Source organism: Micropterus salmoides, unplaced genomic scaffold (assembly GCF_014851395.1).
Source record: "Micropterus salmoides isolate LMB-PRFRI ecotype aquatic unplaced genomic scaffold, ASM1485139v1 Ms_hic_scaffold_21, whole genome shotgun sequence".
NCBI classification, from domain to species: domain Eukaryota; kingdom Metazoa; phylum Chordata; class Actinopteri; order Centrarchiformes; family Centrarchidae; genus Micropterus; species Micropterus salmoides.
Window position 1 is genome coordinate 9,229,528 of NW_024041262.1, and position 16,051 is coordinate 9,245,578.

General features: G+C 41.8%; 1 protein-coding gene across 2 annotated transcripts in view; it reads left to right on the forward strand.

Moving 5' to 3' along the window:
- snx29 (sorting nexin 29) overlaps positions 1-16,051 on the forward strand; it is a 146,939-nt gene that overhangs the window by 82,885 nt on the left and 48,003 nt on the right. For both annotated transcript variants that reach the window (XM_038735558.1, XM_038735557.1), the window contains exons 16-18: positions 1,931-2,047; positions 3,835-3,890; positions 4,289-4,370. In XM_038735558.1, coding sequence (XP_038591486.1) covers positions 1,931-2,047; positions 3,835-3,890; positions 4,289-4,370 — 255 coding nt within the window. The remainder of the gene's footprint in view (positions 1-1,930; positions 2,048-3,834; positions 3,891-4,288; positions 4,371-16,051) is intronic.

Consider the following 16,051-nt stretch of genomic DNA (forward strand, 5'->3'; position numbering starts at 1 on the left):
ATATACCACTGCCGAAGAATTAATTCAGTGAGTGTTATAAAATTTTGAAATGTTGATTAAACGTGTTCTCTTGAAACTCCACAGCAGCATTACCTCTAGGGGGCATCAGTGTTTGACAGGGTCATTCTGTAGATTGGGTTGTTTGAGGGAAGAAGGCTTGATACACAGAGTTACAGTCTGTCCTGGCAGTCCACCTTAAAGGATAGCTTCACACACACTGTCTAACAGCAACATTGAAATGCCAATATATACACTTAAAACAGGTTTTGTTTCGCTCCTCCTGTCAATACTGGCTGTGAAGAGATCCCATCCTAAGGGGCGGCATTAGCTCAGTCTGTTGACTGCGGTGGGTTGCCGGATCGAGTCCAGCATGAACCATTGCCGAAGGTGCCCCATGAGCTCTGATTCTGATGTGGTTCCAATGAAAAAGAGGGGGGACAAAATCCATTATGCTGAAAAGAGTATCATCTGAAGTTCTAGTATTTTGCTGCACTGTTTGTGTTAATATTCTTCCACTGAGGTTGAAGAAAAACACTTAAGTTAGAATCATATTAGGAAGGAATCATTTCAATGATCAAAAATTGTTTCAATGTACATGGACGTGAGTATTATTGGAATAGACTGTAAACAGGGGGAACAACTAGCCTGGCTCTGTTCAGAAGTAACAAAATCCACCTTCCAGCACTTCTGAAGCTCACTAATTAACACGTTCTGTCATTTGTTTAGTCCATAAAAATAACAATGTGTACAAATTACGCTTTAAATAAAACTTAAAAAAGAAAATAATAAAACAATCTTCACAGAGCCAACAAGGGTGGGTGCCCAACCAACATCAGAAGTGCTACGCAGTGTCGCACTAATGGTCACTTAATGTTAGGACAGGTCCCAGTTTCTGTGTCACTGATCCTTGTTGCTCATCATGTGCATACACACACTAACAATAAAACTGTCTTATTGCAAGGTTGTATAAGTAATTTTTTTTTACATACTTTTATTACTAAGTTCCTGCTGCTTTCACTGTAGCCTTTATTTAAAATAAACCATTCTGCTTATTCTATTCAGATGCTTGACATTTTTTCAAAGTTGTGTCATAAATTAACTGGTATCAAAACAGAAATCTACTTCAACACAAAACTATTTTGTGAAGCATTAAGTGTTTCAAGTACGATAAATCAAGTTTATTATGATCATCATCACTGTTGTTGTTATTACATAAGAAGCCTCTCCTCTTCTGTGGTGGTGTGTGGGCTCTTAAATGGGATGTGAAAAAGTTAATGTATGAAGGTTGGTGTTGGAGCAACAGTGGCTCACCTGTCAGCCAGCGACGGCTCTCTGCCGAAGCGGCTGTGACAGCAGGTGTCCTCCATACAGCACAGTGTGTGTCACAGCTGTCAGTCTCCTGACAGAGACCTGTCCAGCCTGGTTAGGCAGACAGGCCGGGGAACACACACAGAATAGCTTGGCCATATTCGCACAAGCATATACATAAACACACAGATATGAATAACACCACGTCAAGGTAAGTTAGAGCTGATTGAAATTGATTCGCAGGTTGGCAGGAGTCTAACTGTTTAGGATATGAACTGTTTTCACCCCTTACTCTTTCTACACGTTTCTCTCTATGTCTCTCACCCCTCTCCCTCTATCCCTCCCATCTCTGTCGGGGAGTTTGACTGTTTCCCAGAATCTGTCGCGCTGTCGACATTCATTACATCTCACCTGGAGTGCTTCTGCCTTTTGTGTGTTAAATGGAAATGGAGAAATGTATTTTTTGTATGTTTTCAGAGTATACATAACAGGTTTACATGATTTTCTATTTTCCATATTTTTACATAATTGTGTATTGTATAATAACGTTTTACAGCGTGATTTATTTAAGTGCCTTTTTTTGTGTGTTTTGTTCTTCTCTCTGTCTGTGTGTGTGCTGCAGGTAGCCGAGATGCATGGTGAGTTGATAGAGTTTAATGAGCGCCTGTACCGTTCCCTCATGGCCAAAGACCACCTCATAGTCCAGATGAGACAGGAACTCATTGACCTGAGAGGACCAGTGAGTGACCCACAGACACACACTAAAACAGGCAAACACACCGATGCCGTCACTCATCTGATTTCTCTGCGGGTTTTTCCTCCCCTCTCTGTCAACATGCCATTTTCTCTACTCTACTTGTGATTTAGTTTGATTTTCATCTCGCCCTCTTTGTTTTTGCAGTGGTCCCCCGCTCATTGTTTTTCTAAGGTCAGTGGTTGCCACTGATGGTGAACTGCATTTCCCTTGAAGTTGTCATCTGTGAGCTTCCTCTGTTTTGATTTCTTCTTTTACCGTTGGCACATCCGCACTGCTGTTCTCAGAGATAACCTGTCAGTCAGACTGTGTACACTCACATCTTACTGAATAGCTAATGCTAACTATCCATTTCTTCTGTTCAAGGGAAGTTCAGACAAACTACTTTTTCCCTGCACTTTCAAAGTTGTCCTTTACAATAACAACACACACACACACACACACACACACACACACACACACACACACAGAATGCCAACATCTGGTCATGCTCAGGAGAGCTCGAAGCAGTTTGGACACACAAACATATACACACACACTTGATACATTTGCAGTGATGGTAGCCCCAGGCTGAAGATAGGATTTCTTATCCCCCAGCTTCAGCCCTGCTCTGCTGGACCATTCACTGTGTGTGTGTGTGTGTTTGTGTGTGTCTCCTGATTGCTTCATGCATTCAGCTCCCAAGAGCTGCTGAAGTTGACCAAACCCGGGTCACTTTCTCTCTGCCTCTATTCCTAACCGTCTTTCTTTCTCCCTCTCACTCTTCTCATTCTTTCAAAGGGTGTTTGTGTGTGTGCGTGTGTGCGTGCGTGTGTGTGTGTGTGTGTGTGTGTGTGTGTGTGTGTGTGTGTTTTCTCTCCTGAGGGTTGGATCAAAGCCTGGAGATCCTACTGAAGGGGGCTCACACACACACACACAATCTCTTTTTCACACGGACTCACTGTCATTCAGAAGGCCAACATCTGGGTCTGGTCTAGTGGTTCCTCAAGGGACCTGGAAGCATGCAATGAGTGAAACAAATCACAGGCTTGATGAACTCACACAGACACACACATCAACCTAACTCTCACACAGTTGCATGGAGGGTGTCAGATTAGGACAACCACTGCTAACTGAGGATACTCATCAACAATAACGGCATTGCACACACGTACAACACGTATGTGCAAAAATAGTGATTTACCCCAACAGCCCTGTCAGATGAACTCAAGTACCCCTTGATCAACACCGCGAGTCATGTTCCAAATGTGTGATCATTTCATGCATCCATTGTCAACCGCTTATCCTGCGTACAGGGTCACAGGGGTGATCATTTCAGTTCATTTTAAAGTTATTTATACTATAAAAGTGGATATTGTTTTAAAAAAAATTATACACTTGAACCGTCAGTGTTGAGGTTGGTTTGGTTAAGTTTTCTAAGTTTGTACTTCTGCCACATGGAGTGCCAGAAGTTGAGTTTTAACCACTTTCCCTTAGCTGTTCCCTTAGCTCAACTTTTTACACATTTCGTTTACTCTTTCAACTGTTTATGAATTGCTTTTAGATACAGTAATAATTTCAACCATTTATTACTTTTAGCTAACTATTTCAACGGTTTATTGATTACTTTTAGCTAGCTATTTTCAACCATTAACCCATTATCTTTATTTTTAGAATCACTTGCGTGTCTGACACTATGTGTTTGTGTGCATATGGGCCATATTTGCGTATGAGTCTCTGATGAATGTCTTTCTTTTGCTTCTGTTTTACTCGTTATGAATCTTTTGTTCCAGGTTGCAGGTGATTTAAGCCAGACGTCAGATGACCCCAGCCTGTCAGATTTTGAGACGTAAGAATATTTCTTTTGTATGACTCCTTCCCCCTCACTTTTTCTCAGTCATTCTTCAACCTCCCTTCTTTTTAATAATAATTCACTCTTACATCTGGAGTTTCTCTTGCTTTGTATTTTGCAAGAGCTACATCTCATCCGTCTAGAATATCTTTTCTCCCACCATAAGTCAGTCTTTCTCAAGTTAACCTGTGAACACTGTTTAATTTCATACATTCATTCATTCATTCCACTCTTTGATCACGACCAAATTAGATTTCAGTGTTTTACCGGAGTGAGCTGTAATTTGCTCTAGCTGTCTATGCATAGTGCTGACACACTGTTGATGTTGTTGCTGCTGGTGGTAATGATGATAATGACAAAGGCAGTGAGGACAGTTTGTTGTTTGTGTAACTCAGGGCTCATCGCGCTCTCATCAACGTGTGGATCCCCTCTGTGTTCCTGCAAGGCAGAGCTGCCAACGCCTACCATGTCTATCAGGTACATTCATCCACTTAAATGTCTTGTCTGAGCCGCATCCTCTGTTCACCAGGCAGTACAGTCATTACATAAGGACATATTTCTTCACTGATATGTGGCCATACTTGCTGTTGGTATGTGTGGGACAAAGAAGCTGATGAAAACAAAGACCGTGTGATCAGTTTGTTTGAGTTAAACCAAACAAAGAAAAAGAAGGGATGGGGTTACAAGTTCATTAAGCCAAGGAGCGAGGGAACAAATGAGCAAGCTCTGAAATAAATATACATTGAAACAGTTTGGATTAGTACCTCATCACAACTGTTCATTAGCATTGGTGCACTCAGGGCTTTGATTTTCTTTTAAAGGTTCTGAGTGTAAGTTTTAGTGATATCTAGTGGTGAGGGTTGCAACCAGCAAAATAGTGCATTCACGTGCTCCTCGGATGGTCCCATTTCCCGAATTGTGAAGGCGTTCTTCCGACTTCAGTGTGTGTTCATGTGCTCATAAGTCATAATGTGGAATCAACATGGACACTACTACAAAGATTTGTTGGATTAGCATTAACAACGCGTATAAACAACACGCAGACATCTAGTTCACTCTACTGCAATGTATTAAGGAGAGGATGACCGGGGCCATTGCTAGATTTTGGGGAACAACCTTCCCTCAGTTAGAGCATTGAAGATGGGTCGAGGCCGGGTCTTCCAACATGACAATGACCCGAAGCACACAGCCAGGATAACCAAGGAGTGGCTCTGTAAGAAGCATATCAAGGTTCTGGCGTGGCCTAGCCAGTCTCCAGACCTACACCCGATAGAGAATCTTTGGAGGGAGCTCAAACTCCGTGTTTCTCAGCGACAGCCCAGAAACCTGACTGATCTAGAGAAGATCTGTGTGGAGGAGTGGGCCAAAATCCCTCCTGCAGTGTGTGCAAACCTGGTGAAAAACTACAGGAAACGTTTGACCTCTGTAATTGCAAACAAAGGCTACTGTACCAAATATTAACATTGATTTTCTCAGGTGTTCAAATACTTATTTGCAGCTGTATCATACAAATAGATAGTTAAAAAATCATACATTGTGATTTCTGGATATTTTTTTTTTAGATTATGTCTCACAGTGGACATGCACCTACGATGACAATTTCAGACCCCTCCATGATTTCTAAGTGGGAGAACTTGCAAAATAGCAGGGTGTTCAAATACTTATTTTCCTCACTGTATAAATGGCCCATTCTTTGGTAATAAAAAATAGTTCATTATGTCTTTATACACCACTCAAAACATAGTTATAGATATTATATTGCATTTCTGTCAATAGATCCTCCTAAATATTACACACTGAACCTTTAAAGTGACAGTCCCTTTTATGTGTTGTCACCCCTTCAACATAGGCATGTCTCCCTTGTCATTGGTTGGTACCAACTGTTAAAAAACCTAAATCAGTCCCTAAATATAAATGGCTCCACTTCTAACTTTGTAATCAAGTCTTGTCAGAACTTAGGACATTCACACCCATGATAATAGCACAACTCCTCCATTTAACTAAAATGGTGGTTCCTGAGCTCGTGCCAGCATAAAGTGTATTGGGAACTGAACTCGAGAGCGGCTTAACCAACTCAACTGCTGCTTCTTATTGTATCTGTCAAGTTATCGAGCAAAGTAGACAACGGCGGCTCATTCCCTCGGTGACTGTTTTACTGTGTCTGTCACATTAACAAGGTGTTACACCTCAGCTTTCTCACCGCAGCTGTCCACCGGTTCCCCCCGTGAGACAGAAACACACACACACACACATGCACGCACTCAGACATTCAGTCCCCCTGGTTCAGCTTTTTGAGGCTGACTGTCTCACTGACACATGGATAAATGCACACATTGATGCATAAACACACACACATAGCAACGCATGCAAGCGCAGGTACAGTAGACACACTTCTTCATGCTGTCAGGCAGAATAGCACACACACACACACACACACACACAGTACTGTTATCTGCTCTGTAGCCAGGAGGTACAGCTGTAATGTTAGTCAGGGGAAACCATATGGGACGGGAAGAGACAGGTGACACATCCTCATCTCTAACAGATAGTCAGGACTGGCCAAGCCCAGCTCAACTTATACATAATGGATATAAATTCACAACTCGGGCTGAGAGCTGTCTGACACTTTTTTGTGTGAAATTGTCTCCATCCTCCAGACAGGACAGAACCATGACAATGGCGATGCAAATGAGATGCATTGTTTTTATACCTCTTGTTCCTGTTACTTGTATCATCAGACCCACTAGTGCGGATTCTTGGATCAGTGGTGTTTTTGGAAAAGCAGACTCTGACAAAAAACATCAGGAAACACATGGAAAATGTGGAAATTATTTATAATTGGCATTTTCTGAAATAGGTGGTTTTAAAATGTGAAAAGCAGCTCACTTTTAAATTGCAGCACAATGTTGGGAAAGTGATTTGTTCCCTGCAATTTAGCGAGCTTATTTATGTAGCAGGACTTACAGGTGGGAACATCATAATGACGCTGTCATAAAAGTACAGTGGTGTGGCACTAAAGCTGTGTGTCGACTAGCCCCAGGTTGTGCAGCTCATGCATTACCATTACATTCAAGTAACAGAGCTAAGCACCTGATTTTCTGAAAGGTAAATACCCCCTTATCTTTGATCTTTTAACAACACTAACCGCTGTTCTGAAGGTATTTCCAGAAGACTCTCTTCCTCTCGCTGTGTGATAAACTGGTATTTTTAATGCCTTCGTAAAGTTTGGCCTCTTTTTCATAAACAAAGGTGGTAGCCAGAAATTCCGTATCTACTTGTTCACTTTGTACAAAGTGAACCAAAATTTCAAGTTATATTATTAGTAATATAGGTATTTATTGATGTGCCATCCCAATATTGTATAATTTTTATGCAAAATAACATTCATATTTTATTATTTTGATTTACAAAAAGAGCGTGACAGCTACCTGGATCAGGAAACCATTGAGATGGTTAACAAAGACTTTTGGAATTCTGGAAATACCTTCAGAACAGCGGTACATGTTGGTAAATGACCAAAGATCACAGTGTTGTTCAGTGGCCTTCTGGGTTTTCAGAGATGACCAGGTATTTGTTCTGCAGAAAATAAGATGCTCTGTTACTAGAATATAATTGTATAAACTGGGAGTAACCTCCGATATGAAGGTGGAGTTTTCCTGTCAACAGACAACAAAAGAAAAGGATGTCTTATTGAGGGTTTATAGAAAATTATTTACCTAAGGAAATCCCACACTTTTCAGTCCATTAAACACATAGGAGTATGCGCATATATACCATGTTTGGCCAATAATCAAAGTTCACCTACAGTTTTACAGTCATGGATTGACTCCAGCATCGGACCTGAACATTTTCTATGTGTTGCACCAATTTAGCCTAATTTCTCCCTCTCAATAAGTCTCTGTGAGACTGCTGTCCAGCCCTGGAGCTGGTATAAAGCGCAGCCCATCTGGTGTATTGGATACTTCCCTTCCCAGAGCTATATTCGTCTAATGGCTCCCTATGGAAAGAGCTTTTGTTCTTAGACAGGCTAATGGATGGCCAAGGTTACTGGAGTCATTGTTGTTAAGGTGAGGTTGTTGTGGTGATTGGACACCGGGCCAACAGTCTTAAAGAGCATGGTGAGGAGGAGGCAGGGGTCTCTTTAAAATACCGTCAAGTAGGGGCATAGATTTTTTTCTTCAGTATTTTTCTCATTCTCACACACACACACACACACACACACACACACACACACACACACACACACACACACACACACACACATATGCTTGCAAAATTGAACCAATGATGAGAGCAATGAGCCATAGCCGAAGCTAGAGAGTATTTTAGAAGGCCGAGCCTAAGTTAGGTCACAGCAACCTTGTGGTTGAAAATAACCACGCTACAAGCTCTATGCTGTTGCTAAACTCACCTATAGAGGAAGAAGGCCTGATCTAACAACCACCTTCACACCACCGTGTCTCCCTAAAATGTAGGCTTTCTGCTTACTTCTCTTGCCCTCCTGTGTCATCCCTCCTTCTCTCTGCCCTTCTTTTGCAGCCTCCCTTTGCGTCTCTCTCACCATGCCAGATTGCATGGCATTATGGCGGAGCTAAAACTGCTTGCTCTCCCATTTTCTCTCTGCATTTCATCAGAGCCACTTTTCTCTCCAAACTTTCTGAAATGACTTTCATTTAAAGCTCAGCAAGGCCTGTGGATGGATGATGAGACACAGACAGTGATGGAGAGCAAGAAACTGATGAATTTGCTCCATTATCAGTCGGATTTTGCTCTTTGTGGCACGCCATGCCTCTGGGCCTTCATCCCTCCCTCGCTCCATACCTCCCTGTGCCTCTTTTCCCCTTCTGAACTCATAATGAGAGAATTATACCGGCCGCGGCATATCAGTGTCTTCCTCCCACACAATACCAACAATAGAGGCTATCATGAGAGGAGGGACGGAAGAATCGTATGCATGCCATCAAGGAACACAAGGAGTCTGTTTGGTGTGTGCAGGAGTGTCTTGTGTTTTCATCACCTGTGTATTTTAGGCTGGAATTGTGCTGTGAAAAGAGCATCAGTCAGAAGCGGATGAGAAACTCTTATCTTTTCTCAAGAAATGAAGTGCCGGGTAGTTAAGAGGATGTGTGGAGTTGGGTGTGCAATGAGGTACTTGGCTAAAACTCAGAAACAGAAAAAAAGCACTTTGGGAAAGAAAGCTAAGAACTAAAGGAGAGGTATTTGGATCGAGGGATGGCAACATCTGTCGGTATCACTTTGGTCCACACTGAAATATGTCAGCAAATCTTGGATGGTTTGCCAGGAAATTTGGTACAGACTTTCATGGTAGCCATGAGTACTTTTGCAGTGGTACTTTTACAGGTTGTAACCTTTCTTGTAGCGCCACCAGAAGCCCAGCGTTTACACTTGAAATATATCATCTATTATAAATATAATTTAGTACAGACATTCATGGTTCCCACATAATTTATTCTGACTTTGGTGATCCTTTGACCTTTTGTCTAGCGCCACCATGAGGTTGACATTTGTGTGTTTATTTGCAAATTGTCTTAATCATTTAACATGAAATTTTGTGCACATATATATGACCTCCTCATGATGTCCTTACTTAACTTAACTTTTCATCTGTTGCTAACATCTGTTCAGAATTTGAATCTGCCCTGTACTGATTTGACCACATGCTGTCAAAACTACTTACATCACATTAAAAACCAACTGAACTACTGTACTAACAACTTGAGAAGATTGCCTCACTCCTAGAAGACAAAGTAGTTTTGGACTGTTGTTTTCTGTCAGAGCCTCCCACGATTGGAAAATACTGCAACACATAAGAAACTGTGCCAACCACCATTCCTTCTCCACAACAGAGGGGAAACCAGAAAATATGTTCTCCATAAAATATGATATAGTCTCCCCAAAATCACTGAATAAAGTTGTTGTTTTGTATAGTAATCAGTGAGGCCCAGCCCCAGAAGCACTGCTTTGGGGGGAAACCGAACAAGGTTTGGGGTGGTGAACAACCGAAGACACACCGACTTACCATGCTGTTGCTAGCTAACTAATGAATTTTAGCTCTGTGCCACTAAAAGTTGAAGATTGATTGATGGGATGTTATGATGATAAAGGGTTAAAAAAGGCATTTCATTTTGACTTTAAAGAGTCATATTCACTCCTCAGACTTCCACAACCCTACTACCATACCTTGGCTTATTCTGTCGGTATGGTGCATCCTGTAAGGTTTAAATTTTTCCTCCAGCAATTTTTTTTTACCTCGTCTTCATCATATGTGAGAAGGGCAGAGTGTGACAGTGGTTAAGCCTGTGAGCTTTAAGTTCAGGGATAGTCACTGAAGTTCAGCTCATGTTCACATACAACTCAACATAAAAGCCTTTGACTCTAAATCAAGCTATTTAGCTCAGGGTGTTTTACATTTTTCGTGTCAGACACTCTGGGGTAGTCCTGCTGAGAAACTCGCTGCTGTGTGATAGGAGCTTTCAGGTTGTTGATTACTGTGTGTCATACCTGTGGTGCTGCGGCAGCGGGAGGGATATACTTTTTGTATGGCAGCTGACACCATCAAGCTATGATAAAGTTTTGTTTGCTAACAAAGAAGAGACAAATATAATTGTGATTACTTGTTGACTTATCTGTAGTTGTACACTTCGATTCGGCTTCTGAATGATTTCGCAAGTTGCATGTGGTGTGAGCTCCTGATAAATGCTGTTTCCTCTTCCAAATTAGGGCATCACTAACCAAAACACACGGAAACATCTTCACACCTCAGAAGAGGGGAACAAGGAGCTTTAAAAGGCCTCATCAGCAACTACTTATCCCCTCCAACCACACGTACACAACACATTGCTAACATGCCTGTGATGTTAGGGCAGCATGAAGTGGAGGGCAGCATGAAGTTTTACCTTCCACAACTTTTAATAATTTGTACAACACCCAAACCAACATTGAATCACAGATAAGTCACCTTCATCTGTTTTAATGTTACAGCTGGCAATGGAGCTAAATGTTATTTAGGAGTTTTGGCCCAACAAACTCACTGTGTTTACTGCCCTTTTCATGGATTTAGCCCTTCATCATCATCCATCTCTCTACCTCTCTCCCCCTCCTCCTTTACTCTCCTTTCCGTTATTATCTGTCTCTTGTTCTTTTTTTCTCAATCAGTCTTTTCTCAATCAGTTCTTTTACTTTCTTACCCCCTCTCTCGTCTTTGCCCTCTGGCCCACTCTTTTGTCAATCTTCTCCCAATCATTCTTAGATGGTTTGGGAGGGTGATGTTGCTCCAGATGATGAGTTCCAGGGCAAAACGGGTGGGACCCTCCCACCTCCACCGCAGTTTGACAACAACAATGAATCACAAATTTATCTTCACACCACTTCCCAGATGAGACGCAGACAAACACTTTTTAAAAAAAACTTTTACCCACAGAGGAGAAAATGAGGGACCGTCCACTACAAAATCCTATTTTGTTCAAATCTGCTTGTACTTGTGCATCCATGCATTCACAAACACAAACACAAACACCATCCAAGTACCGAGCAACAGTGGAATGTAGTGTGAATGAAGAGTATGTACATTACAGTATATACAAATATGTGCACGCCAATGTTGAGAACTAGCACCTCTGATCCGACATACATATACATTTAATAGATATATGTGCATATATTCCAAATGAGCAATTCTCTTTGATCAGCAAAAAGCTGAGCCTGTAACTTCCACACAAAGTCAGGGGCTCGCTGCAAACTTCTCATTTTTTTAGTTATGCTAATCGGGCTGGATAACGTGTACTATAACTTTCCCCCTCTCTGTCCTTTACACCTTTGTTCTATTTCTTTTTTTATAGAACTGCACTTTGTTTAAGAGGTAATACGGGTAAAAAGCACATGTGCACACGTATCCACTGCATTTTTGAAAAGAACCTTTGTATTATCATTTCTGCATAATATGCTCGTCTTCATGCATAGTACAGTACCTTTTAGCTGTAGGTGTTTGTGTATTCTGAGAGAAAGGGAGTGATAAAGGGTCCCAATTAATAGCAGTTACATAAACCATCCTTCGCTTCCCTGTGCCTCCCAAAGCCTTTTAATATGCACCATATGAAACCACATAAATCAGCCACTCAATAAATAATTGAGACGTCCTCGTTGACACTCTTTCAGATGTGTGCAATGCAATGCGGGAAATGTGTTAGCACCTTTAATTTGTATACAAGCCATTGGGCGTAGCTGGGTTAGCCTCGGAGACTGGTGGCTGCCGAGGCGGTAAGCTTTAAATCCTGACCTGCTCAGTGTGCGTCGCTCTGATTAGCCGGAGGCTTAGACCACATGGTGATGGACTGCTTTAGCTATGCAGATGAGATGATACATCCAAATGAATTAATGTGAACTTCGAGTGAGTGTGCGGAGCTGTGTGTGCATGCCGGTGTTGCATTCACAGACAGATGGATGTTCTGTTTTTGAATGCGGGTAATGCCGATTATCTTGTGTGCATTTTTTTCTGCGTCCGTGTGTGTTGTCACGCACGTACATGAATCTGAATGTGTGCGTGTGAGTGATTATGGTTATGATAATGGCTGGTTGGTGACGGAGGGAGATAACTATTATGTTGATGATGGTAATGATGAATGTTTTACAATGATGATGATGATAATTACAATCGTTGTCTTGGTCTTACTTCCATCACTCATAGATTAAACACCCTCAGGAAGGCACAGAGACTGCTTTTTCTGCTGCACACTGCAACACGGGCACCACATCAACTTCAGCGTCCATTTTATGCACTTAAGTCAGTGCTCTTGAGAGGTGGTGGTTAGGTTGTGGTCCAGTGTCTTGTTCAACGGCACTTGAACGAGACGCACAGCTGTCGATGAACATGTGTTTGCAATGGCAGGGCTCGAAACTGTGGCCTTTTCACTAGTGTGGGGCGACACATTAAGAAGAACACCCATACAGTCATTTACACAGTGTAATGCAAAATAATACAATAAACACAACCTCTTTCATAGAGCCTAAATGATAACGGATTTTTGAGGCCTTTATCAATACTTTAATTATAAAAATCTAATTACTATGTGGTGTGCTGCCGTGACCTGGGATGGGCTTCAGCCCCCTGCAACCCTGCACATATGCACAGGGGATATAGATGGATGGATGACACTTTGTCTCATCCCAAGTATAAAATAAAACCTAATCAAACCATAAAACATATATACATGTAATCATTCTTCATTTTTGCTGACTTTATAGGCTTCAATGTCCTCTTTTTAGGCATAGACTGGATCTTTTCTCTTCTTGGAAGTTTCTTCTTATGACAACATACCAACTTTTCATGTTATAACAAGAAAAGTTTGTTTTTATGAGACACATTGATTGACGTGTTGTTATAGCAAAGACAGTTTCTTGTTAGAAATAAATTGGCACATCATAATAAAGAGAAAGCCGTGTCACAAGTTTCTCGTCATATTGTTTTTACTGAGAAAAGTAAATGGCAATTTAAATAGTTTGAAAAAATCTTTAGTTAAAAGAAAAGAAAATTAAGTTAAACTCCAATCAAAGTAAGAAGGCTGAAGAGAATAGAACACTTATCTTCCAATATTCACCAATACATCTGTGAAACCTTACTGTAAAGTGTCCTGGCTCTCCTCTCTCAAGCTTTTATAGTTGAATTCACATTGACACTGTGCTGATTCAACTATATGGTTTGTGGTAGTGTTGCGTTGAACTGCATTGCATGGAGACGAAATGTTACATACACCTTACAATGCACTGCTGTCCAGTATAAAAAAACAAACGGCTTATAAAATTACCCTTGAGTGGGAAATACACCTATCTGACAGTCATCCAGTATTACAGGATTATGTTATTGGAGTCCATGGCATTGTACACTTGGTGATTTGACTGTGTACACTCACTATATGACTATAGAGTCTCAGTGCTTTGGTATGAAGCCCTGAATCCTTAAACAGTCCATCATTTGGAATAATGTTGTCTGGTTCATGTGATCAAACCTGTATATGAGATTTTCAGACTTACAGTGGGTACGGAAAGTATTCAGACCCCTTTAAATTTTTCACTCTTTGTTTCATTGCAGCCATTTTCCAAAAATCAAAAAAGTTCATTTTATTTCTCAGTAATGTACACTCAGCACCCCATCTTGACAGAAAAAAACAGAAATGTAGAAATTTTTGCAAATTTATTAAAAAAGAAAAACTGAAATATCACATGGTCATAAGTATTCAGACCCTTTGCTCAGTATTTAGTAGAAGCACCCTTTTGATCTAATACAGCCATGAGTCGTTTTGGGAAAGATGCAACAAGTTTTTCACATCTGGATTTGGGTATCCTCTGCCATTCCTCCTTGCAGATCCTCTCCAGTTCTGTCAGGTTGGATGGTAAACGTTGGTGGACAGCCATTTTCAGGTCTCTCCAGAGATGCTCAATTGGGTTTAAGTCAGGGCTCTGGCTGGGCCATTCAAGAACAGCCACGGAGTTGTTGTGAAGCCACTCCTTCGTTATTTTAGCGGTGTGCTTAGGGTCATTGTCTTGTTGGAAGGTAAACCTTCGGCCCAGTCTGAGGTCCAGAGCACTCTGGAAAAGGTTTTTGTCCAGGATATCCCTGTACTTGGCCGCATTCATCTTTCCCTCGATTGCAACCAGTTGTCCTGTCCCTGCAGCTGAAAAACACCCCCACAGCATGATGCTGCCACCACCATGCTTCACTGTTGAGACTGTATTGGACAGGTGATGAGCAGTGCCTGGTTTTCTCCACACATACCGCTTAGAATTAAGGCCAAAAAGTTCTATCTTGGTCTCATCAGACCAGAGGATCTTATTTATCACCATCTTGGAGTCCTTCAGGTGTTTTTTAGCAAACTCCATGTGGGCTTTCATGTGTCTTGCACTGAGGAGAGGCTTCCGTCGGGCCACTCTGCCATAAAGCCCCGACTGGTGGATTGCTGCAGTGATGGTTGACTTACTACAACTTTCTCCCATCTCCCGACTGCATCTCTGGAGCTCAGCCACAGTGACCTTTGGGTTCTTCTTTACCTCTCTCACCAAGGCTCTTCTCCCCCGATAGCTCAGTTTGGCCGGACGGCCAGCTCTAGGAAGGGTTCTGGTCGTCCCAAACGTCTTCCATTTGAGGATTATGGAGGCCACTGTGCTCTTAGGAACCTTAAGTGCAGCAGAAATTTTTTTGTAACCTTGGCCAGATCTGTGCCTTGCCACAATTCTGTCTCTGAGCTCTTCAGGCAGTTCCTTTGACCTCATGATTCTCATTTGCTCTGACATGCACTGTGAGGTCTTATATAGACAGGTGTGTGGCTTTCCTAATCAAGTCCAATCAGTATAATCAAACACAGCTAGACTCAAATGAAGGTGTAGAACCATCTCAAGGATGATCAGAAGAAATAGACAGCACCTGAGTTAAATATGAGTGTCACAGCAAAGGGTCTGAATACTTATGACCATGTGATATTTCAGTTTTTCTTTTTTAATAAATTTGCAAAAATTTCTACATTTCTGTTTTTTTCTGTCAAGATGGGGTGCTGAGTGTACATTACTGAGAAATAAAATGAACTTTTTTGATTTTTGGAAAATGGCTGCAATGAAACAAAGAGTGAAAAATTTAAAGGGGTCTGAATACTTTCTGTACCCACTGTATGTGTTGCAGTTTGATTCATCATGCTATATCTTTTTGTCCCCCCGTTGAACAGTGTCTTTGCCTGTACATCATGTGGATTTGAACTCTTCTTAACATGGCAAAGAAACACTGAGCTGCATGGTCTCTTGAAGGTCAAGCAGCAGTCATAGCTGAGTTGAAGTCCTGCTGCGTCATTTCATCAGCGAGCCGCCCTCCAATGAAAGCTTCAAAGGGGTATCGTTAGCAGGTGGAAATGGGATGTGAGAGTAGGGGTAGGGACTATGCTTGGCCCTCACTCCCTGTGGGGAAAGATTGGTGGAATCAGGATTTGGCTGGCGATGGTGTTGTCCCCTCGAGGGAGTCAGGAGGCAGTGTGATGATCTCTGCTTTAGCCTGAAGACATCCGATTAGATCTTGGGCTGAAACATAATATGTCAGTCTGCTTCACCTTCCCTCCCCGCGCTGCTCCGCTCTCTATGCCCCCTCTGCCCCCTCTGCTTTG